Below are 22,189 nucleotides of genomic sequence, written 5' to 3'. Positions count from 1 at the left end.
CAAAGGGAATAAACATGTGTATAGCAAAACATGCGTTACTGCAATCCTTTTCAGTGAGAAATTTTCTAGAAAAATTTCAGGGGTGCCAACATTTACGGCCATGACTGTATGCTCCGATCTGTCACTTACCTCTACATTGTTATAGACAGACACAGTCGGTGCCTTGTAATACTCTTGAACAGTTCTGCCGATGCAACTGAACCAGTCGTCCCTCTCTGAGCAGGAGCTGCCAAGAAGAATAACACAGCACGGTGAGACATCGCAGAGTGCCCCCATTTCCAAAACATTCTGCTTGCATCTCTGATTTAAAGCCATTCATGAGAAATCTATGAAGCCTGATGGACTGTCCCTTGTGATAGGATGCAGAGATTCAATCTGTGTCATCTACTGCATGCTGCAAAGTCACACATATGATATGGTTAACCTCTACATCAGATGAAAAGCGCGGACACCCGTAATAGGTAACAAATTAATCTTTGGAGTAAGGAGAACACTTACCATTGTAATCAGACTAATATTTGGTGGTAACTGCACATTATTTTGACGCACATTATGACCGACACATTTATTATAATTGTGTGTGAAAAGTTTCTTCTGTTTTTGAGCATTCCCACCAATAAGTTCTAGTTTTGGACACAACATTTTTCTTAAAGGACCAATTTACCAAAGAACGTCCAGCAACTTCATAAATCTGTCCAAAAATACATTCCCTGTGTGTAAAACATGTGAATCCAACAGCACAGGTACATTTTCCCATGCTAACATCTAGCAGAAACGTTGCACACGGGGAACCAATAAACTACAGCTCTTTCTATAAGATACGGAGTCTTCCATTACTTGGACTTCTTTGTGGTAAATTTTCCCAATATATCTATATTAAACCTGTTTATTCCCTTCCTATCTACCCATGACATATAATGAGAAATCAAATAAAAGGATGAATGTCTATATAAAATATCACGAGTCTGTGCTGGATCTGTCTCTGTGCTCTATGAGGGCTCTTTAAATTTTATAAGGAAAATACTCACTAGCAGAGATAGCAGGGTAATAATCTGTCATTGGCTTCATGGGGACAAACATATGGTGCGGATTAACAATCACCTTCAGAGCTATTTTATAAATTTCATTAGCGGAGAGCACTATACGAGGTGTCCGCAGCCGTCCCTGCATCATTTAACAGCTCTGGGTGATAATCGCACATCGTAAGCTGCCAACGCGTGCAGCAAACACATGTCCCGGCCTTCCCGGAGGTGAGTTATGTGCAAATTGGTTCCACCTTTTCACCAACGTAACGGTGATCAGGGCAGCCAAATCACACAAGAAACGTTCAAGAAGTGGAATCTCAGTGGTTTAATGAGCATCAAGCCATGGAGCGTAACCACAACCCTCATTTTTAAGAAATGTTCATAAACAAGAGGCAATGGCACCAAAAATGTCATACTTATAAATGAGGGAAGCGAGTGACACATTTATAGCCCTGACCCTGTTATTGATCATAAACAGACAGTATTATTATTATTATAATTCCTGATAAAACCTAATACATCTAGTGGCTTAAAATATTTTCAGTCTTTTTTTTGGTCCTGAATCTTAAAATTCCTCAATGTGAACAGCGTAGCAGAATTCTATTCAGGACAAGTGGAAGGAGAATTCTGCGACAGAACTTTTCAGGCAGAAATCCAGCACGGAATCCGGTTGCAAAAGCCTCACATTGATTTCAATAGGATTCTGCTCCACAGTTCACACGTTAGAAGTTCTGTCACAGAACATCAATGGGATAGCACTTATGTTCGTGGTGATTTGGGCAAATTTTCAACAGCACGGATTCACAATTTTGCAAGGAAATTCTACCTGGTAACTTATTTTACCTGGCTGACAACATGAGGCCGCACTCCATGCAATCAATCTTTAGGACATGCTGGGCATTCTCCACAATTGGTCGACTCACCTACAGGGGAACAAAAAAAGACATTTGACATCTACTATATATACATATAGGGCTCATTTACATAAGGGCTCATTTACATTGCCGCTGTGCTCCGGTAAATGGACCTCTGTTAGCCAGTCCGTCAGAATGACAGGAGTTCAGCAGAGAAAAAAAATGTGCATATCCTTTTTTTTCCCCAGTATAATACTGGACCCAGTAGTGTCAGTTGTGCTCTGACCCATTCTGGGTCCTTTTGGCACAAAAGAGCTGAATGGACCCAAAATGGAGCGAAGCACAACAACAGTGTGAACTTAGCCTTAGGGAAAATAAGTAAGCAAAAATTGTGACGAGACAAAAAAGTTTCTGATTTTTCCCATAGCAACCAGTCATAGCAACCAGTTAATTTCTTAATCAGCCTCAGTAAAATGAAAGCGGAGTTTTTTTGTCTCGGCAAATTTTTATTTCTTTCCCCATTGAATGTCTAGTGTACCCAATATTTTTGCAAGATGAGAACAGAAAGGGGCTTATTTGGAGAACACCCTTTCAAACTGCAGATGATTTGATAATATAGCAGGATATCACTATATATAGGAAGGGAACAAAAGATTGTATAGTCTATATAAAAATGTAACAAACCCTCAGCTCTGAAAAATATTAGCTTCCAGGTTTCTAGCTAGTTAATCTTTGAAAATCATGAAGAATTGATGCACATTCTATGTAAGGAAGCTGCAGCAATTTTCATTATACAATTATCGATCTCCGATTACATCTCTCTAATCCTCGGGCCATAGAGAAAATCTCTGCTATTTGGATAATCTTAAGACATGAATAAGCGACCACGTACCCGCATTCCAGGGATGGAAAGTGTGTTTTTCAACTTGTATTTGCCATCCTTCTGTGCATACGTGTAAAGCAGAACATCATTCATCTAGGGAGGAAAATACATGACTATATTACATTGTAACAAATATACAGTATAGGCTTGCGTAGCATATAAAATAAATGCAGTGTCCTGTTGAGCTGTTGTATCTAAGCCATTACTGTGTCATGCTAACCTATTTTACCACATGTAAACCTATTACATGTGATACTGTCAGCTGATGCATCTTTGCATCAAATATGAAACTATTCGCTGAGGTATCTAAGCATAGCATATGTGATACTGTCTGTCAATGTTTCTAAGCTTATCTTGTGTAATCAAGTACTACATCCCCCACCGTGTGACCCTACAAAATTAGATTCTAAAAACATTTCCATGTCTCTGAAGTATCTAAGCATCAGAGGAAATGTTCAGTCAGTCATCCTCTTTGTTATGACTTATTGTTTTTTTTTACCCCAGAAAATCCACCTTTTCATAAATAAAACTCATATCCGTATATATATATTGCTCGCCGCCCCTGCAGCTGTCGACATTCACTTCCATCTTGCTATAGCGTTGGCTCCCCTGATCCGACATGTCATGAAAACAATGAGCACCGACTCCTTGAGCTATCACCATTGCCGGCAGTGATGGACGACGGCATGGAAATTTTGATTATTATAGAAGTCACAAGTGGATTTTTATCCGTGGGGCTCCACCCCCAGCACCGGTAGAATATGTGACCTTGATGGGGCCGCCACCACATGATTATACACAATACTTTGTATATAAATAATGTATGTTTCTCATATGTATTTAATAAGAACATAGAAATGCAGGTTCGCTGGTGTGTCAATCATTCCGGGCAGGTCGCTATCAGCCCTCCTCGCCTTATGGCATGGGGCCAGGGGATTTATGTGCCAGCGAGTGACAGATGACGGGTCGGTGGGGGTTTTATTCAGTTTACTTATTGCTTCATGAATTACATTCTATGCTCACATTAATCTGATCAGTGACATCTCCACCCGGCTGATCACATGACCCTCCCCGGCTGGAGCAGAGATATAGATCATGTAATAGACAACTAATGATCTGCACACCACATAAATTGTCGCCAATTGTGTTTTACGAACATTCACATAAATAAAATGAATCTGTGGGTAAAGCCTTAGATGTAGATAAATCTAAATAATTTAGCAAGGCCATTGGCGCAGAACTGACAGTGGCTCTGTGGTAACAATGATGTGTACACTGCCGCAGCCATGTTGTAGACAGGCCTGAATTGACGTTACACCTGTCGACTCCGAGAGGGAGACAAATTCACAACTTATAATGCTGTAATTGTTGTATAACTGGAATGTGGTTTGGGCCTTAAAATTAAATGCATAATGGGGGCATTATATGTGAAGGGCACAGCACAGGGGGCATTATATGCGAGAAGCACAGCACAGGGGGCCCCAAATGCCATGTGCTCTTCACATATAATGCCCCCTGTGCTTTGCCCCTCACATTACATATTCCATTTTCTCTGCCTACCCCCCCCCCAAGTTTTTAACTCCTCCCCTCCTCTTGTACGATATAGTGTCCCCTGGGCCCTGAGCATACTCGTCCTAATTACAGTATGCGAGCCGCGGGAACCGCTAAATTGCGCCAGGCTGCCTGGTGTCCTTCTGCTTGGACTCTGTAAGGGAAACCTTGCAGCAAATGTTCATTTTCTCTACAGCTCCACTGCAGTTTACGGATTGTCAATAAAATGCCAGGTCCTCCTGACAGAAATAGATGCTCTTTGTAGTGGCTTTGTCTCAATCTGTGTCTCTCTAGCTGTTGCAAAACTACAACTCTCAGCAGTATGTGAGGGCAGGAGTTGTAGTTTTGTAACAACCTGAATTAAGACCATATTATGGAGCTCAGCAGTAATCTGGTCTCCTTACAGGCCTGCATGAGGTCCTTGTCATCCTGCATTAATGGAGTCCATTTTTCATAGTGTGTACAGGAGGGAGTCAGACTATTTTAATGAGCGTGTCATCATCTGCAGGGTTATGAATGAGGAGATGCTTGTGAATTCAAAAAACATATTCTTATATATTCTTAACAATAATTCAAAGATGCTATTAAAGGTGGAAGAGCCGTGACAATGTCATAATTCCCAAGGGAATGTAATGGGTGACATTTTTTGTTTTACATTACCTTTTTTTTAACATATTTTTGTATTCCTTTTTTATTTCTATTCTGTTGCCTACCTCTTTATTCATTACACACACTACCCTTTGCCTCTAGGTACTAATAAATCTATTGAAACCTACTGGGGATATTTAAGGGTACATTCACATGTACATGATTCTATGCAGAATAATGCTGCAGATATCAATGTAACTAAATGATTGAACACATCATCTAATCTGCATCAAATCCTGTATATGTGAATGCACCCTGAAGGGGTGTTCTGGGGGTATTTAATTATTTTTAAAAATAATTAAGCTCAGGCTGGTGTAACAAACAAATAAACCTATACTCACCTTCCCTGCTCCCCCGCTGCCAGTCTGATGTTGGTGTCTGCCCAAGGAATTGCCTACTCACTGGCTAAGGCAGGACTTGCTAGAAAGAGTGTCTACTACTGCCAACATTGACAAAAGGAAGTGCTGCGCAGTAGGACGGGGTTCTGTCAGAACAGTAGCGGCATAGGAGTGGGAAAGGTCCAAACATCTTTTTTTTACACCAGCCTGAGCATAATTATTTATAATAAAAAAAATATCCCAGAATACCATTTTAACAGATCCCCCCTGCACAATTGTCCAGATGTATCAAACTGTACGAGAGAAAAAGTGGAGTGACTTTCCCAGAGCGACCAATCACAGTTCAGCTAATGAGCTGTGGTAAAGTGAAAGCTGAGCTGTGATTAGTTGCTGTGGAAAAATCTCTCCAGTTTGATAAATCTGGGCCAATGTAATGCCTGATTTCTTGTGGAGGTGGAGGTGATGCAGTGCAGTTAACAGGGGAATGTCCGCACAGAGATTTTCCATGCGGATATTCCCATTTCGGCCATAGCCTTAAATTATAAGATTCTTGCGGCAAGCAGCCACCACTAGGGGCAGCTCACAGCATACTGACTATACGTTGATTTATTTGAATAATAATATTATATATAATATGCAGGAATTCAATGGTGACGTGTTTTGGGCAGAGTATAACCTTTAAATACAAATATAAAGTTAACAAAAGATTTTTTGTATGTGTTTCTTTAACATTTCTTTTATAATGCCCAGGACAGAGTCTAATTCACAATCGTGAACTATAAAGCGGTAATGTTGCCACCTAAAAATACATCCGATTTCACTGTTATTTCTTAAGGTGCGGATTACTGCACTTTCATCTATGATAAGATCACAACTGATGCTTATTTCAAAGCCAAAGCCTTTACTTGTCATTTGCAGCTATAAGCGGCCTTTGTGGAGAGATTCTTGAAAGTGTTAGATAAGGTGCTGGGACCGGCTTGGAATTCCTGGGGTCGGGGAAGGGTTCTTGTTTTGTATGAGAAGTTTTAACATCCCTGTAAACAATAGGCTGGAATCAGGAAATAGGCTGCAGGAGCAGGAGCTATGTAAATTTCCTGCCAGGATGCTCTCTTACATAGGAATGCTTAAAAAGAGACTACAGAGCGCAGGACGGTCTGAACCCAGTGGTGGGATCTGGTGACATGTTAAACAGACACAACCAGGATGTCTTCTCATCATCCATAGCTGGGAAATCCCCAAACAAGATGTCATGTGCTGCAAAAGAAATTGATGGAGAGCAATGAGAAGGCACATATGTGTCCTATTATAATGAACAGGAGTGTGTTTTCCTGTGCAGCAATTAAATGGCACAAATGCATTATGTTGCGTAAGGGGAAAGGATATTATAATAAGGTTGCTGGATTGGTGATGGGAGGTCATTGTGAGGCTGCAGCCATCTTTTGGCCATTACAGGTGCGTGACATTGGCTGTTTTATTTTTTTTTAAAGAGAACACACTAGCCTTCAAATAGACCTTCCTATTCATTAAAAGAAAAGAAAAAAAAACAGATCAGACTGAGATGACCTTAAAATCCAAATTTGGCACAATTGTGAATTATGGTGCATTCATTAAAGAAATTGAGAAATTTTGTACAATGTCTTCAATTCTCCATCTGGCCAACTCCACACGCCTCAGACATGGATCATCTTACCAGGAACAAGTGTCGAGGATGACAGTTTTTCCCAGAGACCTTCATTAATGTCCCCTCCTTAATAAACTCCTGTGAGGATAGAGAGATAGGGATGAGGCGGGTAACAAGCCGAAGAATGAAGCGTCCTGACATCACATGACCTGACGACTCTAGACAATCCCAATTAACTCTAAAAATAGGATAATTTTACACTCAAAAGCGCCATGAACACCTCGCCTGCTGCACAGGTGCTTAGAAGACGAACGAGTGTGCAAATCAAGGTGGAGAAGAAGATAATTGTATAAAGAATCATATCTTACATTCTGTTGCACCCCCAAGAGGCGTGTCATTGCCATGATGTGTCATTGTCGTGTATCGCAAATGTCCTTGTGTCCCCAAATGTCAGTGTGCCCTATAGCCTGAATGTCAGTGCCATTGCCCTATACCTTAAATGTCAGTGCCATTGCCCTATACCCTAAATGTCAGTGCCATTGCCCTATACCTTAAATGTCAGTGCCATTGCCCTATACCTTAAATGTCAGTGCCATTGCCCTATACCCTAAATGTCAGTGCCATTGCCCTATACCTTAAATGTCAGTGCCATTGCCATATACCTTAAATGTCAGTGTCATTGCCCTATACTCTAAATGTCATTGTCATTGCCCTATACTCTAAATGTCAGTGTGTCATTGCCCTATACTCTAAATGTCAGTGTGTCACTATCCTATACCCTAAATATCAGTGCCAATGCCCTATACCGAAGTGTCAGTGTGTCATTGCCCTATTCCCCAAATGTCAGTGTGTAATTTCCCAATACCTCAAATGTTAGTGAGTCATTCCCCTATGCCCTAAATGTCAGCGCCACTGCCCTACACTCCAAATGTTAGTGTGTCATTGTTCTATACCCCAAATGTCAGTGTGTGTGTCCTCTCCCCTGTGTTAATGTGTCCTTAGGTGTTAGTGTGTCTCTGTCCTGTACCACAAATGTCAATGTGTCATTGTCCTCTCCCCATATATCAATGTCATTGTCATCTCTTCCAAGTTATGGTGTGTCACTGTCTTTTCCCTGAAGGTGTCATTGTCTTATCATCCCAAATGTCACTGTACTGTAGCCCAGGTGCCCAGGTAACCAATTCTAAATACCTGGGTTATTAAAAAGTGCACCCAGTTATTTTCAGAGCAATAGCTACTATTAAAGGGATACAGAAGTTACAGTCACATTTGGGCCCTGAGGCCTTAGGGCATCTGCCACATAAGACAACACTGCATATGGTTAAACAGGATTTGCACTTGGCCCTGGATCTTTATACCCCTGATGATATAATATCAATAGGGAGGACATTCTGTAACAAATATATCATTTTGGTAGACTTTTCCTTCACTACTGAATCTATACTTTCTTGAATAATAAACAATGGTCGAAAATCTGATTTCTTTATGACTGATGATGATGAGGTGAATTCTGTGGCTATACATTACTTACTCTCCCAGGCTGCAGGAGGCTGCGCTGTCCCCGGACACTGTAATCGATCTGTACCAATTTCTGCAGATTTTCCTGAAAGAGAAACAATAGAACAGACAATTTATTGACTCTTTACAATTGTCGCATCTACAAATGTTATTTTAATTGCTTTGTTTTGTAGTGTGAAGTATAAATCATGGTTGGTAATAATCTGGAGCTGACAGCAGAGTGTGCTGTGCCCATCTCCAGCGTCTGATTAATAAAAGCGTTCTCACCGCGCTGGAAGCTCAGCAGGTGGCAGAGCAGAAAGACGCTGGTGTGAATCGCAGTGCAGGGAACGCGAGCCACTGACAACACTCGCTGGATTGTTGCTAAAATATACATGCGTCATTATGCCTGTTAATGTCTATTCAGTGGTTTCATCCCCTCGTAACTTACTATGAATGTGTTGTGATAAAAGGACAATAGTTTTCAGAGCATTGGGGGGGGGGGGGGGGGGGGGGTATTCATGAAAAGCGGAGGAGGTGCAGACATTTCACTCTATTAACTCACATGTTGAAAACTGTGTACCTGCCCAAATTTATTACATAGTGCAGGGCACGTGATAAATCTGGTGCTGATCAAATTTCTCTGCGACTTTGTTTGCGACTTTTAACCCGTGCGAAAAAAAGCGTAGTTGCGCCAAAATAAACTGAAAGGTCGCAAATCATAAATTCCTGACCACTGCATGATTGCAACTGAAATCACGACTTCCAATTTCACTTTGTAAAAAAAATTCTATTTGGTTTGTAGCAATTATTTGTCTCTAAAAAGCAACTGCACCAAAAATAGAGACAAACTACAGCCAAAATAATGGAGTAAAAGGTTTGATACCCCCATTGTCTCTATTTAAAGTGACAGAAACCTAATTTGGATTCATGTAGGTTATAAGGGTAAGAAATATTAATGTAAAAATAAAACAAGCAAATCCAGCACTCTTGCAGCAATAAAATATTCTCCTTTAATAAGATGACTATGGGGACGGTAAATGCCAGAAACGCGATCGCTCATTTCTGCCATGTCTGTAACGTGTTTTCCACTTGCCACTTGGCTGTTTTATTGCATACCAATAAAGGAGAAGATTTTATTGCTGCATGAGTGCTGGATTTGCTTGTTTTTTCTACATTATCTAAGGATTATGGATTATGTGCACCTTGAATATATGCAGGTGGGCTCTTTAAAACTTTTGCATCAACCTTTATCTAAGAAATATTAATATTAGCGAACTGATGGTAGTGCAATTTATTACTCTAATATTTTGCAGGGCATTGACAATTACCATTCAAATTAACCCACTTTACATATATAAATATATATCCGTCATATAACTATGTGCAAACAGTATATATGATTCCTGCCCAGGTTAATGCACAAATTAATTTCACTAGGTACAGTAGTACACTAGGAAGTTCCTGTGCTCCTAGTGGCGTTCCTAGTGTTCATTGGTGGTACTGCAGTATTAATTATTTTGGAGCAACTTCTCCTTACTATAAATGTAACTTTCTTCAAGGACCCTGCTTTTTTTCTTCCCTCATGATAAACTGGTAGAATCACTAGATATCTTCCTTTGTGCAGTTACTTTGTGGCTACAGCAGTAGACATTTCCCTTTAAAGCTAGTGAAAAGATACCGGTCATCACTTTCATGCTATCTGAACAAGTCATTGGGGCTGTCCCTGGTGGCTTCTGCCTGCCCTATCAGCCTTGATTGATACCTATAGCTAAATATTGATCTATTAGTCAAGGCTGGTGGGGCAGGGAGAAGCCACTAAGGAGAAACCACCCAATGACTTGTGGTTCAGGCAGCATGAAAGTAATCACAGGTTCCGTTTGATGACTACTATTTGTTTTGCAGTTGCCTATTATTGCCACTAAGAGGCAATCTGTATACAGCTGTTGTGAATTATAAGAGATACAATCCTGCTTTCTTCATAAAACAGCACCAAATCTGTCCAAGGGTTGTGTCTAGTACTGCAGTTTAGCTCTATTAAAGAGGTCTGATCTCCCTAAGGCTCTATACAGTGGGAACACAATCTCCCTCTTCATACTGGTTATACCCCTAGCTATGCAGATAAGCATTACAGCTAAGCATTACCACATTGCCAGCATTTTTTATTTAGAAATGACTACCCCTAAATCTTTCTAAATCTTGACTCTAGATCACCCCCTAATGGTAGCAACAGGAAGATAAATTGTAGATAAACCACAGAAGATGTATCAAGTATATAAGGAAAATGCTACTAATCATTTATGCTGCCGATTTTTTAGTTTTTATTTTGTTTTAAAACTCGGTTTTAATAACCATGAATACAAAGTATTAAAACATACAGTATAACAATCAGGGAATCAGGAAAACAGCACAAATGTAAATGACATATAAAATAGCTGAACAAATGAAGTCTATTAATGTAAGCAATAAGTGGAAGTGTACCAGAATTACCCCATATAGGACTGACAGCATATTGGTGATACAAATACAAGGAGGACGCACTCCGTGCTTGGGAACATTACACAAAGTCAGGCAGTAAAGATCCCTGGAGATGCACAAACCCACTTGGAGTATAATTTGTGCCAGGAGACCTTCACCAGGCCTCCACCTTATGACACTTAGCAGTACAATTTTCTGTGTTTATATACAAGGTATGCATAAGGGACAATGGCATTGACTAAAGACTACAGCTTGCTAAGAGTAGGAGGGCACTGGTCCATCCATCGCATTGCAATACCCTTACAAGCCAGAAACAAAAGATTCCCAAAGGAAGATGTGACAATGATGTGCCCACTCCTCCTCATCAAGGAGACCATACTTATATTTATAAATGAACTGGGGAAGTTAAGAGGAGAGGATACCGTTTAGCAATGTCCTCATCCTGGGTGCAGTATACAGCATAACTATCCACTTAATAAAGTTAAGGCCAAAGCCAAACTTACATAGATGCACCAGCCAAAAAAGCTATTTGACAGAATCCAATGCCTTAGTGGCTTATCTGATGACACCAATGATATATGCTGCAGGTTTGTAATGGTTGATGCACCTAAAGCGGCTTCAAAGTTGAATTTCATTTTATTGCCCCCTACCAAAGAAGCACTGTTGCATCCTGACAAATCAGTTGTCAACTAGATTATTCTACTTGTGTGTTATGTAAGAATAAGAGGAAAGCCAGGTAGCAGCAAGCAGTATTGATAGGGAGTCAGAAATTACAGATGCCTGAAGTCTCCAAAATATTGCTCAATACTTGCAGTAAAACCAGTAACCACGAGATTTATCATTCTTATCAGACGTATGGCTTTTATATTACTATTTTTTTTAACTTACTTTTTCATACATGCAACCTATTTATCAAATAGTCACACGACCTTGATAAATAAATCACATGTAAGCAAAACCCGGGAAACCCACTTACAAAAGCATTTTTCCCTTATGTTAATGGCCGAAGTTTTTTATCTACCATTTATTACCAGTAACGTTGCTAGAGAGTGACGGGGAGGGGGGGTACCGCATTGGGGGACACCCTGACTTGCCTCCCTGGCACTAAATAGCTGCACTTCAACTATCCCGCAACCACCCATCCACCCTCCTCAGAAATTCAAAAAATATTAAAAACATACTATGCCGCACGGTGAATATCCATACTCTGGAGGCTATTTTGTTTAATTTTGAGCCCACATTTTGTGACATTGGTGGGCGGAGTCTAGTGCCGCTGCGCTGAGGCCGGAGTTTACATCAGGAAGGAAGACAGTGCAGCACCAACAGGCACATAAACAATAGTGAAGCCACAAAAAAAAAAAAAAAACGTCTCGGTACGTTACCCACCCCAAAATGTGCATGAAGCTGTATTACTATGGATGTTTTTTTTTTTTTTTTTTTCATGGAAAAAATTTAGTGCCACATATGGGTTATTTACACAGTCTGTAAAAATTCTTACACAATTATTTTGTGCCTTATTCTATTTTAACACAACATTAATTTAAAATTTAGTGGGTACGCCAGTATGTACGTGTCCTCAAATTTATTGAGTTATTAGTTATACAATTAATTTTTTCTATAATTAAAATTAACATTAATGTAGTAGCTTTGTTTCATGATGCAGAACAAGAACAGTTGTTAAAGTGGGTGTTAATGTCCTATGCAGGTTGGACCTGGAATACATATGCGACTTTTAAATGGAGATGCTACTTTTTTTTTCTTATCAAATAACGACTGTCGCATTTGATAAATACATGACCACTGCAAAGTAAAAAACAAAAGAAAAATTACTACGTAAGCAGATATTAGAAATTTGCTTGGAATAAGCAAAAATCTAAAAGTCGCAGCATGTATAGAAAAGTCGCACGTGCGAGAGTACGTGCAACTTTTTTGCGCAAAAAAAATCTACTATGGAGCTTGATAAATCTCCTTCATTGTTATTACATAATGTGATTTGTGCCTTTCATTAACAAAAACTTTTTATATAATGTAGATAATACCATTATATGTATATATGTAATATACATTAAAAAGTATGTTCCCTAACTACTACTAACCCCTCCTGCCCTTAAAAACTATTTAAGAGCTATAAAAAGCTGTGTATCTTACCTTTCTTCTTGCTTGCATAGTACAATTTCCCACACATTGTTGCAGCATTGTGATGAATATAAGACCTCAAGCTCATTTCAGTGAGGCTCTCCTGCAGCTATCAGTCTGTGTGTCTTTCTGTGAGAATCTGTGGAGCTTTTACTGTCTGTGCAGCTAACAATCAAGCTCAGTGCAGGGAGAAGCAGTTCCTTAGTTCAGACTCCTGCCAGGCCGGGAGGAGACTGAACTCACTGTATTAATTGTGGCAGGGAACAGAACAGAGCCACCTAGTGGCCGTTTTGTATATTACATTTTAAACATATTTATGTTGATAATTTTAAAAGCAAGTGAATTGGAAAGTGTCTCAAGGAAAACTATATTAAAAGTTTAATGTGTATACTTTTGGATGAAAAAAGGCTGTTTCTGCAGCTATTGCATGTGTGTCTCTCTGAGAAGACCAAGTACAGGAAATTTGGGCAGGACAAGCAGGGCTCTTTGCAGGCTCCAGAATTGTCAATCATCCTGCTGTGTGAGCTGGGGGCGTTTCAGTGTACAGAGCCCTGCTTGTCCACAGTGTATAGAGCCCTGCTTGTCCTCAGTGTACAGAGCCCTGCTTGTCCTCACTGCACAGAGCCCTGTTTGTCCTCACTGCACAGAGCCCTGCTTGTCATCAGTGTACAGAGCCCTGCTTGTCCTCAGTGTACAGAGTCCTGCTTGTCCTCAGTGTACAGAGCCCTGCTTGTCCTCAGTGCACAGAGCCCTGCTTGTCTTCAGTGCACAGAACCCTGCTTGTCCTGAGTGCACAGAGCCCTGTTTTTCCTCCATGCACAGAGCCCTGCTTGTCTTTAGTGCACAGAGCTCTGCTAGTCCTCAGTGTACAGAGCCCTGCTTGTCCTTAGTGGACAGAGCCCTGCTAGTCCTCAGTGTACAGAGCCCTGCTTGTCCTCAGTGTACAGAGCCCTGCTTGTTCTCAGTGTACAGAACCCTGCTTGTCCTCAATGTACAGAGCCCTGCTTGTCTTTAGTGCACAGAGCTCTGCTAGTCCTCAGTGTACAGAGCCCTGCTTGTCCTCAGTGTACAGAGCCCTGCTTGTCCTCAGTGTACAGAGCCCTGCTTGTCCTCAGTGTACAGAGCCCTGCTTGTCCTCAGTGTACAGAGCCCTGCTTGTTCTCAGTGTACAGAACCCTGCTTGTCCTCAATGTACAGAGCCCTGCTTGTCCTTAGTGCACAGAGCACTGCTAGTCCTCAGTGTACAGAGCCCTGCTTATCCTTAGTGTACAGAGCCTTGCTTGTCCTCAGTGTACAGAGCCCTGCTTGTCCTCAGTGTACAGAGCCCTGCTTGTCCTCAGTGTACAGAGCCCTGCTTGTCCTCAGTGTACAGAGCCCTGCTTGTTCTCAGTATACAGAACCCTTCTTGTCCTCAATGTACAGAGCCCTGCTTGTTCTCAGTGTACAGCGCCCTGCATGTCCATTCACACTTCCTGTATTTGGTCTCATCACAGAGACACAGGCAATAGCTGCAGGGGAAAAACTATACACATTACTAACCAATGTATATTACAAATATACATATAATGGTATTATCTACATTATATAAAAAGTTTTTGTTAATGATAGGCACACTTTAAATCAGACAAAAGTTGTATATACACTTCACAAGAGTAAATAGTGGGATTTAGCAGATAGGAAACACTGAATAACCTATTTGGAATAGAACTCAAGGCTGCTAGTAACTTTCCAGAATTTATGTATAGGTTATATTATTGTCTATAGAAGATGAAGCCACTTTACAGTTACAAACATATTTTTTAGTATCTTGTAAGAAAAACATTACATCCTCTTTGACCATATCTGATGGACTTATTGATCTTGGCTTGTATCGATCCAGCCATGAGAAAATGTCCAGATGGAGAAGAAAACTCTCCCTGCTCCCACGGGGGCTGACATGTTAGTGGTCATGAAATTTCTCAATGTTGACAAGTCATCCCTAGAGAAAACACTTATAGGATTTTCTGACTGAAGACTATTTAAAGATGAAACGAAAGCAAACCTTTCATAATAAAAGCAGTAATAACAACAATCTGAAGATACCAGAGAATCTTATGTAATAGTGGGAGGAAAGAATAAAGTCGCTAAAGTGTGGATACCTGGAGGAACCAATGAGAAATTACTTATGCGTTCCAATGAAATGGTTTATTCACGCTGTCTCTTTGGGCATTTGGCTATATAAAAAAAAGCAAACACTCCTCTATTAGCCACGGAGTAGTAGTACAGAGACCAATTTCTTCTTTCTACCTAGTGTGTCCTTAAAGGGGTATTCCGGGCAAAAACATCTTATCCCCTATCGAAAGCATAGGGATTAAGATGTCTGATCGCGGGGGGCCCGCCGCTGGGACCCCCCGGCATCTCCCTGCAGCAGCCCGCATTCTATGCGTAGCTGCATCTGCAGTTTCGGAAACCGTCGGGCTTTCGAGACGGGGACGTGACGTTACGCCATACCCCCCTCCATTCATGTCTATGGGAGGGGGCGTCGCGGCAGTTATGCCCCTTCCAATAGAAATGAATGGAGGGTTTCCGAAACTGCAAACGCAGCTACGCATAGAATGCGGGCTGCTGCAGGGAGATCGCGGGGGGTCACAGCGGCGGGCCAGACACGATCACACATCTTATCCCCTATCCTTTCGATAGGGGATAAGATGTTTTTGCCCGGAATACCCCTTTAAATTACATGGCCATTCACTGACTTCAGTAAAAGTCCATTTACCACTGCAGAGAAAAGGAAGGCTTGCTGGACACTTATCAGTAATAGGACCACTGAAATCTGCTCATAGTTTGAGGCCATGCCAAATGGATAAAGGACACATGCTTTAAAGGGGACCTGTCACATTGAATATGGTGCTTAATTTAACTTGAGGGCATCAAGCAGGAGAACAGCTTAATATACAGTGATTTGTAAAAAAAAAAAAAAAAAATCTGTATAACTTGTCCTTTATTCATTTCTATCCTAGCTCATTTTGGGCATAGGGATCCAGTGGGCAGGTCTACTCAGTGACTAACAGCCTTCACTGTATTAGTGTGCATAATGAGATAGCTGTCAGTCACTGGTTAAGACCGCCCACTGGACCCTTAAGCTCAAAAAGAGAAGCGATTTAAATGAATCAAAGACTATGCTGAATGTATGCTGAAACTATAAATTAGTCTGTTCAGCTTCTCTTGATCCCCTTCTGTCAGACTACATGTTAAAAATGACACGTTGCCAATATCTGCTCTTAGGTTAGATGCTCATCTGGTTGTATACAGTTATTCCTACTGTAACTGGAAACCATAAGTTGAACCTATCGGCAGCCAGTTTGGCGAGCCAGTTTCCAGAGACACTTGTCATCAGAGAGCACTTAGACAGAAAAGAACAACCTTAACTTCAGAAGCTCATAAGTACTGAAAGGATTAAGATTTTTTAATAGAAGTAATTTACAAATCTGTTTAACTTTCTGGAGCCAGTTGATATATAAAAAAAGTTTTTTCCTGGATAACCCCTTTAAAGTAAAATGACAGCTTTCACTTACCCCATGACGCATGCTCTCAATTGCTCGATCTGCCACTTCTGAGACAATAAGTAGGGCCGCTGTAACAAAAGGCATTTTTTAGAATCCCTATTATTCATAATTTTCACTACAGCTAGGTTTTAATTTAATTCTGTGAAATGTAATAATGAGCAAATAATGAATAAAATGTAATAATGAGCAAATAATTAATATTCCAAACTATTCATATGCCTAATAGAGTATGGGACCATAATGTTTTGCAGGAAGGTGCTACATTTAAACTCTTCACAACTTTTCCTCCAAATCTGGGTGTTTGCCACCTTTACAGCTGTCAACTTATTTTGCCTTTTAGGTTATTTCCATTCTGTATTTTGAGAACTATTTTTCTTATTATGCGGGTTTAACTCTATGTCCCATGAATTTTCATCACCACCATTGATTATGTGTCAACGTGATGAAACAATTTTGCAACTCAGATTTTCCCCCGTCTGCCTTTCTCTGCACACATTTGCGTTTGATGAATTGACTGGAACAAAATTTGCACAGATGAGCAGGGCGGCCGTCTGAAAGTTCCTTAAGTGTGACTTTGATGAAGAGACTCTGGCAGCGGCTGACACATGGGCATTAATTAACCTCTGTGACTGTCTACAGAGCATTGCACCATGCATTAGTATAAAGCATTCCACCACACGGTACATACACAGTCTATATATATTTATATATATATATATATATTATTGTATGTATTGTATAGAATTAATAGTATAAAAGTAAATACACAATCTATACACATAATGATCAACCATACCAATGAAACCACCTGCGTAATACTGTGCAGTTGCCTTTTGTGCCACTCTGACCCATGATGCATGAAGAGGTACCAAGATGTTAATAGCAAAAATCTAAGTCCTATAAGTTGTGAGGTGGGACATCCATTGATCGGATATCTTTTTCCGGCAGGTCCCATAGATACTAAATTAGATTGAGATGTGACAAAGTTGAATCCTTTGTCACAATATCAAACACTTTCTGCTGTGTGGCAGGGTACAGTATCCTAAAGAGCACTGACATTAGAGACATTTATACAAACTATTGAAATGTTGTCCAGAGACCCACTGTGATCGTGAGTTAGAGCTCAATGGAGTGCATGGGTTGATCCAGGCGGCCAGCTTTACTCTAGAGGTCAGATCCGCTAGATCTGACCCAGCTATAATGCACAATATATGTCTGAGTAACATGTCAAAAGTCTATATAAATGAGAGTAACGCTTTAAGGGTGGTAAATGGTAGATTTCATAGTGACGTCCACAAGAAGGCTAGGACCCAAGGTTTTTCACCACAATATTGTCCACAGCATCACACGGCCAGCTTGCCTTCTTCCCGTAATTCGTCTTGGTGCCATGTGTTCCTCAGGGAAGCCACACACAAACCTGGCTTATTCAGCAACTTGTGCTACAACAGCTCTTCTGTAGGATCATATTGAAAGAGTTAGCCTTCTCTCCCCATGTGCAACAATGATACTGTCCCCAGTTACCCGGTTTTCCTTTCTTGAACCAATTTTAGTTGGTACTATCCATTGTGTATCAGAAACATCACGCAAGACCTGCTGCTTTGGAGAGTCTCTGAACCAGTCTTGTAGCCATTAAAATGTTGCCCTTGTTAGAACCATTTAGATCCTTATGCTTGCTCATTTTTGCTACTTCCAACCCATTATCTTCAAGAGCTGACTGTTCATTTGTTGCTTAATGTATTCCACTCCATAACAGGTGCCATTGTCGTGAGAAATCAATGTTATCATGTAAATCAGTGTATGCTGTATACCATATACAATCTGTGTGCATTATCAGTGTGTGTATATAAACTCTGTCTATACGTGGTACAATAAGAGCGTATACAGGGTAAGTGTAAATATATCATAATACACAATATAAATTCTATACACACACTGATAGTATATGCGCAGGATCACACAGCTGTACTTACCCTGAGTATCTTCATACTCTGCCAAATCAGGACAGAGATTGTTCAGATAATCTGCAAATAACATAAACAGATATAGTTCAGTACAACACATAATAACACATTATAACTAAAGTATATGGTAAAATATTAACAAATATGTTTTTTTTTATCTTTAGTGTTTCACACAGATGTACACATGGCCTATGAAAATGGGGAGTCCAGCTCAGATTGGCCCAAAAAGGTAACCTGCAGCTATTAGCAGTAGGACAAACTCAGCATGGGCATTTAACTTCTGGCTGTAAACAATATGGCTGTGTGCACACACTATTTTTTAGACATAAAATTAACAAAAAAATGGCCACCAAAACATTTGTGTATTTTTTCTATTAGATTTAATTGAATTCAATAGGGAAACAGCTCCTACATAATTGCATAGCAAAATTTATCAAAAAGTGCTGTTTAAAAGCAGCCATTTTGAGCTAAAGCTTAAAGTCTAAATAAAAAAATTTAAAAGACTGGCCAAAAAAGTTATCAGATAGGTCCAGAAATGTCGCAAATACAGTAAATAAGCTCAAAAGACATCTAATATTTTCAGAAATTTTTGCTGTAAAAATTGCATTTTTTGAGGCTCATTGTGAGTCTTAAAAACAGTGGCCCTCATTTACTATTGCAAACCCAACATGTTTTGTCGGGTTGTGTGCCAAATTCTGTCTTATTGCGCCAGAAATTCTGTCTGTGCCAGAATTGAAAAAACCCCAACTAACCCTCTATTTTGCTAAGAAACCCTGAAAAAGGTGTGTGGCCGCTGCGAAAAGGGGGTGTGGTCTCCAAAAAGAGGGCGTGTTCCCAACATTTTCACAAAAACCCAACATATTTACTAAGGTTTCCACATAAAATGTGGTGGATTTGAGCTGAGGAAAACCCAACAGATCAGAGCATGTGTAAAAAAAGCAAAGTGTAGGGAAAGTGGAAATGTAGGGAAACCTTAGTAAATACCGTGGAAAATAAATTGTAGGGAATTAAAACCCACAAAGAAACCTACACTCCACTCTTAGTAAATGAGGGTCAGTGTGTGAACATAGGCTAAATAATGGGGGAGATTTATCAAAACCTGTGCCAAGGAAGAGTGGTTTATTTGCCCATGGCAACCAATCAGATCGCTTCATAAATTTTAAAGAGACCTGTGAAAAATGAAAGAAGCAATCGGATTGGTTGCCATGGGCAACTGCACCACTCTTTCTTTACACAGGTCTTGATAAATCTCCACCATTGCTCACTAGACTGCTAAACTCTGAATGAGCAAAAGTATAAATGAATATATTACAAGTTCAACTGAATATTACAAAAATCTAATACAATCTGCTGAGCAAATTCTGCTCTAAATGAGGACATTTCCTGCAATTTAAGAAAGAAGCTTTCTCATATATTCCCGACTCCACATTACAAGGCTGGGTTTACACATAGTACGGTATTCTAGTCATCGAATTTTTTCCGAAAAAAAAAAATGTCCTTCCTATGTGTAGGCTCAAGGAAATATAATGATATAGATAAAATGGGGGTTCACAAATAACCAAGAACTAACAATAACACCTAATGGTGTGCAAAACACATCAGCATGCAAAACCCCTAAGGATTAAGACGACTACAAAATGCAGTAAAATATATTTTATTATATAAAAAGTGCATACCAGTAAGAATGAATAAAAACAGAATATTTATATAGATATGCTTAGCTAAATAAAATAGAAGGGGTACTGGGGTAAAAAATCCTGTATAGGTAAATGTTAAATACAATACAAGGGCCACAATCTGCTGCATTAAAAAAAAGTGCAAGTGCATAGAAAGTGCTATCAAGTAAACATAATCAAAGTGCAACAAGGTGCTAAAGTGAATCATTAAAGGGGTACTCCGGTGCTTAGACATCTTATCCCCTATCCAAAGGATAGGGGATAAGATGTCTGATCGCGGGAGTCCCGCCGCTGGGGACCCCCGTTATCTTGCACGCGGCACCCCGCTTGTAATCAGTCCCCGGAGCGTGTTCGCTCCGGGTCTGATACCGGCAACCACAGGGCCGACGGCGTGTGACATCACGCCTCCGCCCCCCGTGTGACGTCACGCTCCGCCCCTCAATGCAAGCCTATGGGAGGGGGCGTGATAGCTATCACACCCCCTCCCATAGGCTTGCATTGAGGGGCGGAGCGTGACGTCACATGGGGGCGGGGGCGTGACGTCACACGCCGTCGGCCCTGTGGTCGCTGGTAATCAGACCCAGAGCGAACACGCTCCGGGGACTGATTATAAATGGGGTGCCGTGTGCAAAATCATGGGGGTCCCCAGTGGCGGGACTCCCACAATCAGACAGCTTATCCCCTATCCTTTGGATAGGGGATAAGATGTCTTAGCACCGGAGAACCCCTTTAAAGTGTACCTGTCACCAAACTAAACTTTTAATATATTGTTCCTTATGTAATTATAGGACACTTTGCTATTTACTTGCTGTTAAAATTCTCAACCTTTTAATTTTTAATGTGATTGAAAAAAAGGCCACTGGGTGGCTCTGTTCTGTACCCAAACAGTTAATTTGGTCTCTACCTGGACTTGCAAAAGTCCAAACTCAGGAAGGGCATGCAGGGCATGGCCACAGCTCTCACAGGCTTCAGTGACGTCGCCCCTACTGGGGAACACCCACTTTCCCTGCTGGGAGCTCACACAATGTGAGCAAGGGGAAAGGTATGATACACAGCTTTTTAAAGCTTGGAATTTTTTTTTTAGGGCACGAGGGGTGTTAGGAGTAGTTAGTGAATATAATCTGAGTGAGTTTAGAAAATATGATTTGATGACAGGTACTCTTTAATGGTAAGGTGCACACATGCAATAAATCAGAACACAAGTTCATAAAATGTGAAAATAAAAATAAAAACAAAGTAAGAATGAAATATAGCAGCAGGTAATACCAATGACCACGGCCCGTGTCAAGAAAACAGGACTCACCCCAGTCCTTTTTATATAATAAAATATATTTTACTGCATTTTTGTAGTCATCAAATTTTTTGCCAAAACTGGAATACTAATACGAAAAAAATACTGTGTGAACCCAGCCTAATATTGTCTATTCTAGCTTTTATTAATAATAATAATGATAATAATAAAAAAAACAAAAAAAACAAGAGCTTGACACCAATGTGTCACACTGAGGTGAGCCTCTCATATATCTATTCCTGACTCCACATCACGCGGATAATCTGATGAAACAATATTACATTTCGCAATTGTCAGAGGAAGGATGAAGGAGTGCAAACGCTGCTCAAGACACAGCTTTAAAGTCATTAGTGTCACAGACACAGGTGTCCTTGGGGTGCGGACAAACTCAAAGAGTGAAATATGTCAGTCAGGATTAATACAAAGGACATTTATCATTGTGTGTAAAAATGTGTGCAGTTTTTCGGGGCTTTCTGTGTCTAATTTAGGTAATTGCCCCTGTAACATAATGGCTGTGCATTGTGGATAAAAGGCATGCATCAATGACCTAAAAAAAAATGCTTGAAAAAAATATACAAAAACTGTCACTGCTTTTTAGGCTAGGGTCTCACGTGCCGTGTTTTGCTAAGTATTTGCTGCTGTGTATTTTCTTAGGCTGCTTTCACACTATAGAATTCTCCATTTT

The 22,189-nt window shown here is 40.4% G+C and overlaps 1 protein-coding gene across 6 annotated transcripts in view; it reads right to left on the bottom strand.

Moving 5' to 3' along the window:
• The window catches only part of FGD5 (FYVE, RhoGEF and PH domain containing 5), a 154,247-nt gene that overhangs the window by 30,472 nt on the left and 101,586 nt on the right, over positions 1-22,189 (bottom strand). For all 6 annotated transcript variants that reach the window (XR_008845008.1, XR_008845009.1, XM_056524934.1 and 3 more), the window contains 7 exons: positions 18,547-18,597; positions 16,586-16,644; positions 8,452-8,523; positions 6,990-7,058; positions 2,772-2,855; positions 1,869-1,948; positions 130-226 (listed from right to left, as the gene is read on the bottom strand). Coding sequence is in view for 4 of the 6 variants with exons in the window: in XM_056524934.1 (XP_056380909.1) it covers positions 130-226; positions 1,869-1,948; positions 2,772-2,855; positions 6,990-7,058; positions 8,452-8,523; positions 16,586-16,644; positions 18,547-18,597 (512 nt within the window). In the remaining 2 variants the exon portion in view is untranslated. The remainder of the gene's footprint in view (positions 1-129; positions 227-1,868; positions 1,949-2,771; positions 2,856-6,989; positions 7,059-8,451; positions 8,524-16,585; positions 16,645-18,546; positions 18,598-22,189) is intronic.

This window comes from Hyla sarda, chromosome 6, assembly GCF_029499605.1.
Source record: "Hyla sarda isolate aHylSar1 chromosome 6, aHylSar1.hap1, whole genome shotgun sequence".
Taxonomy (NCBI): domain Eukaryota; kingdom Metazoa; phylum Chordata; class Amphibia; order Anura; family Hylidae; genus Hyla; species Hyla sarda.
The sequence above is the reverse complement of the archived record's forward strand: the minus strand, read 5'-3'. Positions and strand labels throughout refer to the sequence as shown.